This window comes from Ursus maritimus (genome assembly GCF_017311325.1).
Source record: "Ursus maritimus isolate PB19 chromosome X unlocalized genomic scaffold, ASM1731132v1 scaffold_X1, whole genome shotgun sequence".
Classification (NCBI taxonomy): Eukaryota; Metazoa; Chordata; class Mammalia; order Carnivora; family Ursidae; genus Ursus; species Ursus maritimus.
The window spans coordinates 81,295,987-81,309,306 of record NW_024423319.1 but is presented as its reverse complement, the minus strand read 5'-3'; the positions used below and the strand labels follow the sequence as shown (position 1 = coordinate 81,309,306).

Here is a 13,320-nt window from a genome sequence, read left to right as displayed (position 1 = left end):
ACAAAAACAGACACATATATCAATAGAACAGAATAGAAAACCCAGAAATGAACCCACAACTACGTGCTCAATTAATCTTCAACAAAGCAGGAAAGACTATCCAGTGGGAAAAAGACAGTATCTTCAAAAAATGGTCTTAGGAAAACTGGACAGCAACATGCGAAAGAATGAAACTGAACCCTTTTCTTACACCACCCACAAAAATAAATTCAAAATGAATTAAAGACCTTAATGTGAGACCTGAAACCATAAAAATCCTAAAAGAGAACAGAGGTGGTAACTTCTTTGACATTGGCCATAGCAACTTCTTTCTAGATATGTCTCCCGAGGTAAGGGAAACAAAAGCAAAAATAAACTATTGGGGCTTCATCAAAATAAAAAGCTCCGCACAGCGAAAGAAACAGTCAACAAAACTAAAAGGTAACCTACAGAATGGGAGCAGATATTTGCAAATGACACTGATAAAGGGTTAGTATCCAAAATATACAAAGTACTTACAAAACTCAACACCCAAAAACCAAATAATCCAATTATAAAATGTGCAGAAGAAATGAACAGACATTTTCCCAAAGAAGACATACAGATGGCCAACAGACACATGTAAAGATGTTCATCATCACTTATCATGAGGGAAATACAAATCAAAACTACAATGAGATATAGCTTTACACCTGTCATAGTAGCTAAAATCTGTAACACAAGAAACAATGGGTGTTGGCAAGGATATGCAGAAAAAGGAATATATGTGCACTGTTGGTGGGAATGCAAACTGGTGCAGCCATTCTGGAAAACAGTGTGGAGGTTCCTCAAAACCTTAAAATTAGAACTACTTTATGATCCAGCAATTGCACTATTGAGTATTTACCCAAAGAACAAGAACACTAATTCAGAGCTATATGTGCCCCTCTATGTCTATAGCTGCGTTATTTACAATAGCCAAGATATGGAAGTAGCCCAAGTGTCCATCGAATGATGAATGGATAAAGAAAAAGTGATATATATATGAATATTCATTACTCAGCCATGAAAAAGAATGAAATCTTGCTACTTGCAATGACATGGTTGGAGCTAGAGAGTATAATGCTAAGTGAAATAAATCAGACAAATACCATCTGATTTCACTCATATGTGGAATTTAAGAAACAAAAGCAAAGGGAAAAACAAAGGTGAGAGAGAAACTAATCAAGAAACAGACCCTTAATTATAGAAAACAAAGTGATGTTACCAGAGGGGAGGGAGATGGACAGATGGGTGAAATAGGTGATGAGGATTAAGGACACACCTGTATTGATGAGCCGAGGGTGATGTATGGGACTGTTGAATTACTATATTGTACACCTGAAATGAATATAACACTGTATGTTAACTGGAATTAGAATAAAAACTTAAAAAAAAAAGACACATGCACAAAATGGCATACTACACAGCAATTAAAAAGAACAAGGTATTGATATATGCAAGAAATTGGATGAATCTCAAAAATATTAAGCTGAGTGAAAGAGAACAGACTACAATACATACTGTGTGATTCCATTCACATGTAGGTCAAGAACAGGCAAAGCTAATCTCTGTTGATAAAACTCAGAATATTGCTTATCTCTAGAGTGGGTGTACTGAATGTAAAGGCACATGAGCATTATTTTTAGCAGTGCTGGAAATGTTTTACATATTGATCTGGGTGCTGATTACCTGGAACTATACATATCTAAAAATTCATCAAAATTTTTTTATTTTACTGTGTGTGTGTATTATTCCTTAACTTAAGAATTTCAAAATTAAGACCACTAGATTACAGATTATATTTCTAAGGTAGAGACCAGCAACCAGGCACATACTCAACCAGGCACAACCAGTTTTCACATACTCATCGCTTTAATCAAGGCAGAGCATTTCACTTTAAAGGGTAATCCTGCGCAATAGGGCTATAATTTGAGTGCCCCCATTGTTCCTCTCTGCTTTGAGACAGTGTTCATCAGGTGAATGATTTCAGGAGGAAATGAAAATGAAGACAAACACTTCATTCTTTTTATCTGCTAACTGGTAAAGGTGAAGAGTTTTTTTTTTTAATCACCAACTAATTTCTATCTTGACATATTGTAAAAATGGAATCAACCCCTTATCTAATCTTGGAGCCATCTACTTCTGCTCTGCCTGTTTATCCCAGATATGCCTCTTTCTTGTGGTCCTCAGAGTTCCTAATACCCACTCTGAGAAGCAGAACTTCTGATCAGCCCACGACCACACCAGCAATTACGTCTTCTCCTGGCATCAACCATTATTGCCTCCTATTGGATTGCCTATGCTTCTTGGCTGGCTGTCTACTAAACTATGAATTTCAGTGGTACAAGTGAGCAAAGAACCTTGCAAAGCTGACGTAATAGAGAGTTCAGGGAGGACTGGGTGCAAGAAGGTAGAGGAAAGGTTATGGTAGTATGTTAAAGACTTTGTTCCTGACTTTTGAAAGCAGTTGCCAGCGATGGGATTCACTATATACAACCATGATGTAAGTTTCCTCGTATAGGGTTAAAGCAGTCTTAAGACAAACCAGAAAGCCCATAGGATGCCCCCCAGCATTAAGACAGCATGGCATGCAAATCTAGTGTGTGAGCTACATGGCTGGAAAGACCAAGAGTCTTTTTCATACCACCTAATATAAAACTGCTGGAAATAGGATATTCGAACTTATTGGCATTTATGAACTGTGCATCGAATGCATGTAAGAAATGCCCCAATTAAAAGAAAAATGGGCATTAAATTCCACCAGATTACTAGAGAGAGATGGAAATCATTCTACTTGGATTAACATAATCTTTATTTCTCCAGCATCAACCCATTGTTGACGTTAAAACTATTCAAGTTGATCCAAAGCATCTTTTTCACTTTACAGCTGAATGTGAATAAGTTAGATACAGCCTTTCAGCCCAAGAGGATGTGATTAACTATCCGGAATCTGAACCATCCCAAAGCCAGGTTCACTCAATAACTCATTGCTAGTTCCCTGAAGCCATTTATTTATAACCCATTATGCAAAAAGCTAAAGACAGTTTCTAAAGAGTACACATACCCAACATTAGTCATTTCTGACTGGAAAAAGACCAAAGGACTAACACCCTTCAGGAATGGGACAAAAAGCTGCCTCTGGAAACCATTCAGCCTGCTCTACTGTCTGGAAACCCCTTGCCCACCTTACTGGGCACCTGTGTGCCCTCTACCAGATGTGGACAAAGGGAAAAGGAGCTTGCTTTCTATTTTCCACAGCTGGGCCCCTGTATTCTGCTCCCAGAACATTGTTTGTCTCTGCCCAGGCCTCCTTTCCTCAGCAGTGGTTTTAATCTTTGGTCTTCACTTAGCCCTCTGAACAGTGTTTGATGAAGAAGGGGGAAGAGGGGCATTTAATTTCCTCCCATGCTTCTGTATAACTGCTATTAAAGCAAACCATTCCCACAGAAATAATCTACCAAGGTATACATGTATGTTGCAAAGGCAATAACAATAATATGCTTTACTGACCCTAGGACAAATCCAATTTTAAATTAAACTGGCACACTTACTGCTGCTTTCACATAGTGCTGCAAATCTGGGAACAAATAAGCCATCACACTGTTCTGTTCCAAGCTACTGTCCTGTTCACATGGTGACTGAGAAGTGACACATACCTATCTCTTTCCCGCTCAGCAAGATCTGTCAAATAACACAAAGCAAAACTGTGTCTCCACCGTTGAAAAAAAAAAAAGGAGAGAAAATACACTCAATTGTTTGTGTGTTTGTGTTGGGTAGGGACTCTTACATCAGAGTGCATTTCCCTTTGCAACGCCAGGATTAGTTGGAGAAGCAAATGAATCAGGAAATGGTGGGCATTTGAGTTCAAGATCTGGGAAATCAATAAGGGTAGAGCAGCATAAAAGCCCTTCACCTGGTAGCAGGCTTGCTTTTCAGGTTGAAGCTGGACGAAAAGAAAGAACCTGAATTTTAAATTATTATTTGAGTACAGTTGACACACACCGCTACATTAGTTCCGGGTATACAAAATGGTGATTCAACAACTCAGTATGGTGTGCTGTGCTCACCAGAAGTGTAGCTACCATCTGTCACCATACGATGATGCTATTACAATAACACTGACTATATTCCTTATGCTGTGCCTTTTATTCCTGTAACTTATTCATTCCATAGCTGGAAGCCTGTACCTCCCACTCCCCTTCATCCATTTTGCCCAACCCCCCACACCCTCCTCTCTGGCAAATTTTTAGCTCCTGTCTCTGCTTGTTCCTATTCTCTAATCTTAAACACAAGGATAGAGCCCTGCACCTTCTCCCGTAATGGTTGACACCTTCTGACAGCAGACTCCACAAACCTTGGCACTGAGAGCGTTCCTCATAGCCAAGGTCACTCTGGTGCCTTTCCTCCTCCCTCCAGACTTCCTGCCTCTCCCCCTAACCACCTCTCCTGAGTACACACTCTCTTCCATCCACACTCCTTTCTCCCTCAGGCATCTGAGCTTGTTTTGTCTGTCTTAGCCTCTCCCCCAACCCCCACCAGTGCCTCGTCCTGGGTTTCTTCTGGGCAAACATCAAGCACGCCTATCATTAACATCTGGCACTTATGTTCACTAATTAAATCAGACAGGGAGACCAAGGAATGATTCCTACAATGTAAATAGCAGAAGATTAGAAGCACTACACAATCTGGCCATGCCTGCCTTTTGGGCCTCATTTCCTACACACACTGCAGTCATACTGAACTTTCTGTTCTTCAGAGAGGTCGAACCCATCCTCATCTAGGACCTTTGCACTTGCTGTTCTCTCTGTTGAGAACATTCTTTGTCTAGGTCCTTATGTAGCTCCTTTCATCATGCAAGTGTCAGCTCAAATGCTATCTCCTCAGAGAGGCCTTCCCTGACCACCAGGATAAAGTCATACTCTTCTCTTTCCCCAACCCTGATCCCCATCATTCTCCATCACATTATTTTATCTTCTTCATAGATGTTATCATTTTACGTTATCACATTTATTTCTGTGTATGTTCACTTTCTGTCAGGATACTTGCATTATAGTGGTAAAGACAGTCACACTATCTTTTTATAGTTTTGCTTCTGGCACCTTAGAAAACAAATGTTTGTATTGAGCACACAGTAGTTGCTCAATAAATATTTGTTGAAAGGAGAATTAAAAGACTTTCAGGATATCCTCCTACTCATTTGCTGGATTCTGGACAAGAAACATTTTCACTTCACTGATCATGCAGCTGTGGTTCATGGGTGTTATGTGACTTGCCCAACATAGAGAATCTATTAGACTTAAGATATTTTCTTCTGTGTGGATGTGACAAAACATTTTTGTTTTCCTTGGGTATATTGTTACTCATGATCCTTACCTAGCAATGCAGAGTTCTGGTTAAAGAAGGTCTTTAAGTCTCCACGCCCCCATTTTTGTTTTTTTGTTTTTTGTTTTTGTTTTTTAAAGAGAGAGAGCACGAAAGTGCAAGCAACCAGGGTGGGGGGAGAGGCAGAGGGAGAGGGAGAGAGAGAATCTTAAGCAGGCTCCACACCCAGTGCAGAGCCTGATGTGGGGTTCAATCTCACCACCATGAGATCATGACCTGAGCCAAAATCAAGAATCTGATGCTTAATCAACTGAGCCACCCAGGCGCCCCGAGTCTCCAAACCTTTTAAAAAGCATTATTATTATTGGCTCAGAATATTCCAAAATAATTATGCTTTGAGCTAACTATCTTCCGTTGGCAGTGAATGCCCAGAGGTGACTGTTAGACTCTTAATGCGATGGGAGGAATGAAGTTTTTAAGTAAATTTAGGTGTATGGTAACAATACTTTGTATCCATCCATACATGATTCTCCTTCATTTTTAACATTCTCAGCGTGGGGAAGTTAATTTAAAACACACACAAGCCCTCACAAACAGACCATGAACACTGGGAGATTTAACTGCTCCCAGCATCTGGGAATTCAAAGTAACATCTACTCCACCTTCCTGTGTACAGACATTACAACAGGCCCTTTCAGTCTACCATCCCTGAAAATTTTAAGAGCAAATCCAGACGATGGGTTTAAACCAGATTCTAATTTGATTTAGTGCTTAGTTAACCAATTCCCTCAGACCCCTAAAAAGGTGTATGACGGCAGGGGGTGGGGGGCTCACCAATGTCTGAAAGAGAGTTTGACCTAACCCAATTTCATGTGACTATAGTTCCTTCCTTAAAGGACATTTGTTCAGTGTTTAAGTATAGTTTACTGTTTATCCCTTTGCGAGGCTTTTCATATAATCAAATTCACAAGTCAGGGGGAAAAAAATCCTTTGTCAAGGCAGGTTTCCGGATTTGGGGCTTGGAAAATATGGCCACCATGATATGACTAAAAAAGTTTAAGTAACTGTAGAGTACGCATTTGGCACTAATGGACAATAAGTGATAGGGAAGTTTTGTCAGGTCTGATTCAGATTACCTGTGGCTGCTGTGAATTATATGGAATTACACAGAGTTTAATGGTTCTCTGGCAATTTGCCTTGGCTCAGTGCCAAGGCAGCTAATGCTTCAATCAAACTGCTCTCCCCACCCCCACCCCAAGACAATTTCTGTTCCTGTCTATGTCTTGAGCATATCTGTGATGAAGCCTTCAACGACACCCTCATACAAATGCCAACTTTTTTTTTCTTCTCTGTCACTCTCTCTTCCTTCTTTATGGCTGGATTCATTAACTGCTCCTGTAGCTTTGCTGAGACAAACTGCCTGACTAGGCTTTGTGAAGAGAAGAGCTTTTACGGTTTGATTAAAAAGGAGGAGCCAACAGTGAGAAGATGAGGACAGGAAAACACGAGTTGGCCCTATCCCTTTCCTCTGCAGTGCCATTAGCTAGATCTATTTCACCCTGATTGGCTTGGGTCTTAGACCCACGCTGCTGCATGACGTAAGATAGCAGCCGTCGCACGCTATGCAACAGCTCAGAAATACATCTCACCAAAGGCAGGTAATCCACCTGCCAAAGAGAATCCCGTTGCATGGCAAGTGACCTCCTCTCTTTAGGAACCCAACTGGCTCTGAGGTTGGGATTCTGCCACAGATCGCTGGCATCCCTTTCACGGAGTTGGTACAGTGGACAAAGGCCAAGTGCACAAACAAAAGCCAGACAAGTCCTCTGCAAACTTGCAAAACTGGCATGTACAACTCCGAGGTGCAATCATCCTGTAGATGGCAAACATTCTGGGTCCAGTTCCTCTCGTGGATCCCTATTCACCCCTGTCGCCCTCCCCATCCCCTCCTAAACTTCACTGGGAACTTCAGCACTAGCGCCTCCTGCTTTTCAGCTAAGGTGATTCCTAGCCTCCGTGTCCAGCTGATTCTAAAGTCACATTTACCGGCCTTACTAAGGAGGGAGCTCATTTTAAAGAGACTAGCTGCCATAGAACCAGCAGGAGGGAAGGGCAGAAACCACAGGATTCCTACTCTGTGCTGATTGCCGCTAACTCATTTCAGCTGCTAAGGGGAGGCCCTGTTGGGGGAGCCGGGAGAGGAAATGGGTTCCATGTACAGTCCACTTTAAATTGTTCACAATTGCGTGCTCAAAAATAGTCTCTACCAAACATTTAGCACGTCCATTAGCACAAGTCATAAAGCTTTAGGCTTTGCTGCACTGTTGGCCCAAACTGCCTAAGTTGCTTCCCTATGGCAAAGATCATTAAGTGGTTGGCAAGTCAGATACATGCGGGAAGGAAAAAGGAGCTCCAAGGATGGTTAAACCTGGGCCCAGGAAGGATGGTTTAATAGGACTTTCATGCATATAAAGAACATAGAGGGTAAGGACCAGCTGTTCTTAATTTTGACTGAAAGCAGAACAAGGGGGAAAGAAGCTGAAATTGCAATGTGAGAGACTGATGTTAGCAAGAAGGAAGAACTTCCTGCCAGAGAAGGTAGGTAAATATTAGACTGGGTGGCTGGTCAGTGAAGATTGTGGAATTTCCTTCTTTGCAGTGGCTCTTCTGTCTGGGCTATTTCTGTGTGGTCCTTCCAGAGCGTGAGAGTGGGGGTAGGGAGGGGGAGGAAGAAAGAGAGGCAGCCAGAGGTCCAATTCAGTCCTTCTCAGAATCTCGTATTTGTAATGTTTAAGGATCTATAACTGGGATCACTGAGGCTTAAAAAGAAGAAGAAGAAGAAAAGGAACAAGCAGCTTGTTGCTCATCTCAACTGTTTAGATTTACCCCTATTCTCTAGCCCTTTCCAAGAGCCAAGCTTTTGCCCTGTTCCCCACAATCTCAAGAAAGAAAGTGAAGACTAGTGTTTGGCTCCCTAGGGCCATGCATATGGGAACAATATTTTCTGAACCCAAAAGCACGACATGGTCTGACAATTATATTTATGGGGACAAAAGGACAGAATATGTGAAATCAGAGCTGTCCCAGGAAATATGGGACGTATGGTCTCCATAGCTACATATTATCTCTTTCTAAGGGTCCTGACACAGGAGGGAGTTAATTAGAACTGTGTCATGTGGTTTGGGGCCTGGGCTCTTTCCTCGTCTGTGGCAAGATCAGTTAGAACTGTGAAAAAGCCAGGGTCCTAATAAGCCCAGCACAAATTCTTGTTGTGCAGGTTGGAGAAAGAGGTAGTGTATATATCCTCCCTAGAATCCCCCAACTCAGACTGAACAGGAACAGGCACATGCTACACAGGGTGTGAGTATTCTCATTCACTCAACTATAAATAATGCCTTGGGGTTATAGAGGGGAAGCAACATGGTCTTGGGCAAAGGATCCTATTCATTCATTCATTCGTTCAAGTAGTGGCTCTCAAAAGTGTGGTCCCTGAACCAGCAGCATCTCCAGGGCGCTTGTTAGAAATGCAAATTTCCAGGACCCACTCTAGGTCTAATGAGTCACAAACTCTGGAGGTGGGTCCCAGCAATCTGTGTTTTAATCCACTGGGGGTGATTGTGATAAGCTTTATTTTTTTTAAGATTTATTTATTTATTTGAGAGTGAGAGAGAGAAATAGCAAGAGAGAGCACCAGTGGGGAGGAGAGGAAAAAGCAGGCTCTCCGCTGAGCAGGGAGCCCGACGCAGGGCTTGATCCCAGGACCCCGGGATCATGACTTGAGCCGAAGACAGATGATTAACCGACTGAGCCACCCAGGCGCCCCTGTGATAAACTTTAAATTGTGAAATTCCCTAGGTAAGAAGTCCTAGTGGCAATGCTCACACTGCCAACTAGCAGCGGCACCATTAACCAAGAGGACCAACACCACAGGTATGTTTGGTAGGCCCATCAGTATCTCTGCTAATTCAACTAATAATGCCTCTCACATTTCCTGAATCATGAAGTAGCCAGATTCTTACTACATATCAAATTACTCGAAGCCTGGGTTTCCAGGAAGTAACACAGCTTATCTGGTCTAATACGCCTTTTTCAAATAGGCTGAAGGCCCTTTGGGTTATCTATATCCTACTCAGGCACACACACTCCTTTGAATGTTCCGTGTATATTTTAGCTCTTAGCCATGATCTGGGTTTCAATGAACTGATTGGAGCTCACTTTGAGGACCAAGCCGGGAACATTTCATGTTTAGCAGCATTATTTTTATTTTTAAGCAAACACAGATGAAAGAGTCCCTGCAGAAAAGAGCAGCCATTAATGCTAGCATTTATGCATTTACTGACATTAAATTACAATAAAATAAAATAAATTCATTGTTTCACCTCAGTTTAAACTGATAAAGTTAATTGCTGTAATCAACAGGCAACCCTTCACAAATGTTCGCTTGAAGGAGAAGAAATGCTTCCAGATGAAATTTATCAAAGTGAAGGGCCCTAAGGACCAGATCTTGTTAAATGACACCTGGTTCTTCCCCAGAGTACCAGTCAATGAAGGAAAAGCTATCTCAACACAGCTTCCCAGTTAGAATCATTGACTTCCAGCTGCCAAAAGAGCTGCTGATTCAGTTAGGGAAGTGGCACAGCACTTAAGAACAACATACGTGAGGGGTGCCTGGGTGGCGCAGTCGTTAAGCGTCTGCCTTCAGCTCAGGGCATGATCCCGGCGTTCTGGGATCGAGACCCACATCAGGCTTCTCCACTAGGAGCCTGCTTCTTCCTCTCCCACTCCCCCTGCTTGTGTTCCCTCTCTCGCTGGCTGTCTCTCTGTCGCATAAATAAATAAAATCTTAAAAAAAAAAAAAGAACAACATACATGAAAGAAATTTCTGGGTTGATAGTGATGTTTTCCACATTGATAGGGGCTTGGGATATACAGGTGCAGGGTGTGTCAGAACTCACCCAAAGATACACTGAAGATTTGTAAAGTTCGTTGTATGTGAAGTTTACCTCCAAAGAAAAGAGAACTGTAAACAAACATTAGCGGTATGCATGCTGGAATATTTATAGGGACCTGTACTGATGTCAATTTACTTTGAAATGTATCAGAAAACAGTAGGGATTGATGGAGAGACAGAGGGAATCAATAAATGGATAATGTGATAAAGCAAATACGGTAAAATGTTAGTAAAATCTAAATGATGTTATAAAATATCAGAAACACAAATAGGCAAGAAAAATGCTACTGGATTTAATTGTCAGAAAGACCTCTCATTAATTTATTCATTCCACAAACAATATACATGAGCCGACACTCTATGTGTTAGGCACTAGTTCAAATCCTGGCTCCACCATTTAGTGGTATTAACCTTGGGCAAGTCACTCCACGGTTCTGAAACTTGCTTATCTGTTAAATGGGGAGAAAAGTAACCCCTTCCTCAGAGTGGTTAATTGTTGGAATTACATTTGAATTGCTGAGCTCTTAATGAGAGCTATATTGAGTAGGGAGCTCGCAATGAAGTGCGTCTTGTTCCTCACTCCCTTGAGACCCACAGGGTCTCAACCTTGGAAATCCTTTCATGGCAACTTCAACTTAATTGCTGAGCACTTTTTGTTTCTTGGAAATTGTTTGCAGCTTGGGCCAAGACCTTAGATTATGGTGTTTGTATGGGACTCAAATGTTTTTAACTGATTTGCCTGACATTCAACCATGTTTTGGTTTGTAAACTCCCTTTTGCTAACAAATAAACAAAAAAGCTGGAAAGCAACTTTTTCTTTTGAAGGGAGTATAAAGCAAAATTTAATTAAAGTAGTGAAGTTGGGATGTTGTCGAAGGTAGTTGTGCCACACCCACTTGAACCCGTGGTCAAAATGTTTGATAGCTCATCATCTCCCACAGCTCTGGCATCTTTTCCAACTCCTGGATGAGTCTCAGAAGAAAAGGAGACCTGCCATTTGGAGAACATGCACACCCCTTCTTGGTTTCCAATTATTTTCTGAAAGGATTCTCTCAGCACTCTTCCACTTAATGCAGATCCCATCATTCACTAATTGGTGTGTGAGAGGGGAAACATTCCATTCTTCAAGGCCAGACCCATGTAAGTGGTTGCCTCTGGCTTTTGTGAGTCCCCGAGCTGGTGTGGGGCAACAGGGAGGTTGGCTGGGTCCCCCAGGAAAGCGCCGTCAAACTTTGGGCCCGGAGATGCAACCTGAGAACAGGCAGGTGGCTAGGTACCTCTGGAGGTAATAAAGCACAGAGTCTGCCAAAGAGCAGAAATTTGGGCCTGAGATGCTGTCCGGGAGGGTGCTTTATGAGCTCGCTGAACAGCAATGCTCTTCATAGCACAGGAAACCGTGCACCAGAAGTGCAGCAGACTTCTTAGTGGTTGAATCCAATCAGACTCTAATTAAGACATTTTAAGAGGCAGCCATGGGCAGCAAAGATCTCCACAGAAGAGTGATCAGAAAGACCTTTCATTAATTTATTCCACAAACAATATACATGAGCTGAGACTCTATTACGTGCTACGCACTAGTTCAAATCCTAGTTCTGCTGCTTAGTTGCAGTATGACCTTGGGCAAGGCACTGTCACTGGGACTCAACATCCAACCCTGAGGTTTGGTTCAAGGAATAGATTCTACAGACTTTATATACCCCATCGTCACAGCGCCGCCAGCAGGGATTACACAGTTCAGGGAACTGATGAGGTCAAGGAAAACAGCACTTGAAGAAACTAAAAGGTTGCTTTATATTAAAGTATATTTTGTTATTTTAAAAATATGCATAAACCCTTCATAAACATCATTTTAAAATATGGTCAGATGGCAGTGTATGATAGGGGATTGTAATTTTTAATCATAGGATATGTGAGACTCTATGGTCCTAAACAATCTTTTCTGCAAAAGTTGATCCACATGCCCCAACCCGTTATCAGGGGCTTAATCTTCTGCAGTTGCCAGAGGATATGCTATGAAAGATCATGAAGGCACTGTTCTGCCCGTGAGGGTCAGTGTTCAATGACAATTTGAAACCCTATTATGCATGGAGATGCTCAGATTTCAGACTGTAGATATGGACTGGAAGCTCTGGGGAGTATGTGTGGGTTAACCACAACATATGGAGAGGAGGGAGAAAAGAATTCCTCACCCCATTGTTTACTCATTGTTTTCTACAGGCTCTACTCCTTAGTTTTCTCCTAAAGTACAAAGTAAGAAGGCTGTTTGGAGGTTCTGCTATACATGTACCTATGTTATATGGTACATTTCTTATCTTCTTATTGCTTTATAAGGTCCTGACACCACTCCATCCCTACCTACATCCCTATGTAGCCTGGATAGGTCAGTAACTCCTGTGTGCTCCCAAAGTACTCTGCACACACCTCTACTGTTCCATGCACTTACCACATTGTATTGAAGCTGTCTGTTCATGGGCCTGTCTCCTGCTCTCCTGGTGGCTCCCTGAGGGCAGAGACTAGGTCTTTTCTCATATCTGTGCCTCCAGCACCCATGGGTGCTTAGTAGATGTTTGTTGAACTGTTTAGGGGAACTTGAGGTTATTTTTTTTTTAGTTTTTATTTTAATTCCAGTTGGTTTACAATGTTATATTAGTTTCAGGTGTACAAGATAGTGATTCAACACTTCCATACATCACTGGGTGCTCATCATGACAAGTGTGCTCCTCAATCCCCATCTTGCATTTCACCCATCCCCCCCACCTCCCCTCTGGTAACCATGAGTGTGTTCTTCATGGTTAAAAGTCTGTTTCTTGGTTTGTCTCTCCCTCTTTCCCCCTATCTTTGCTCATTTGTTTTGTTTCTTGAATTCTACCTAAGAGTGAAATCATATGGTATTTGTCTTTCTTTGATTGACTTCTTTCACTTAGCATTTTACTCTCTGGCTCCATCCATATCATTCCAGATGGCAAGATTTCCTTCTTTTTAATGGCTGGATAATATTCTATTCTATTCTATTCTATTCTATTCTATTCTATTCTACACACACACAC

General features: G+C 41.8%; 1 protein-coding gene across 1 annotated transcript in view; it reads right to left on the bottom strand.

Moving 5' to 3' along the window:
• SHROOM4 (shroom family member 4) overlaps window positions 1-2,276 on the bottom strand; it is a 162,232-nt gene extending 159,956 nt beyond the window's left edge. The window contains exon 1 of the mRNA XM_040633565.1: window positions 2,255-2,276. Coding sequence (XP_040489499.1) covers window positions 2,255-2,276 — 22 coding nt within the window. The remainder of the gene's footprint in view (window positions 1-2,254) is intronic.
• Window positions 2,277-13,320: the final 11,044 nt, after the last annotated feature.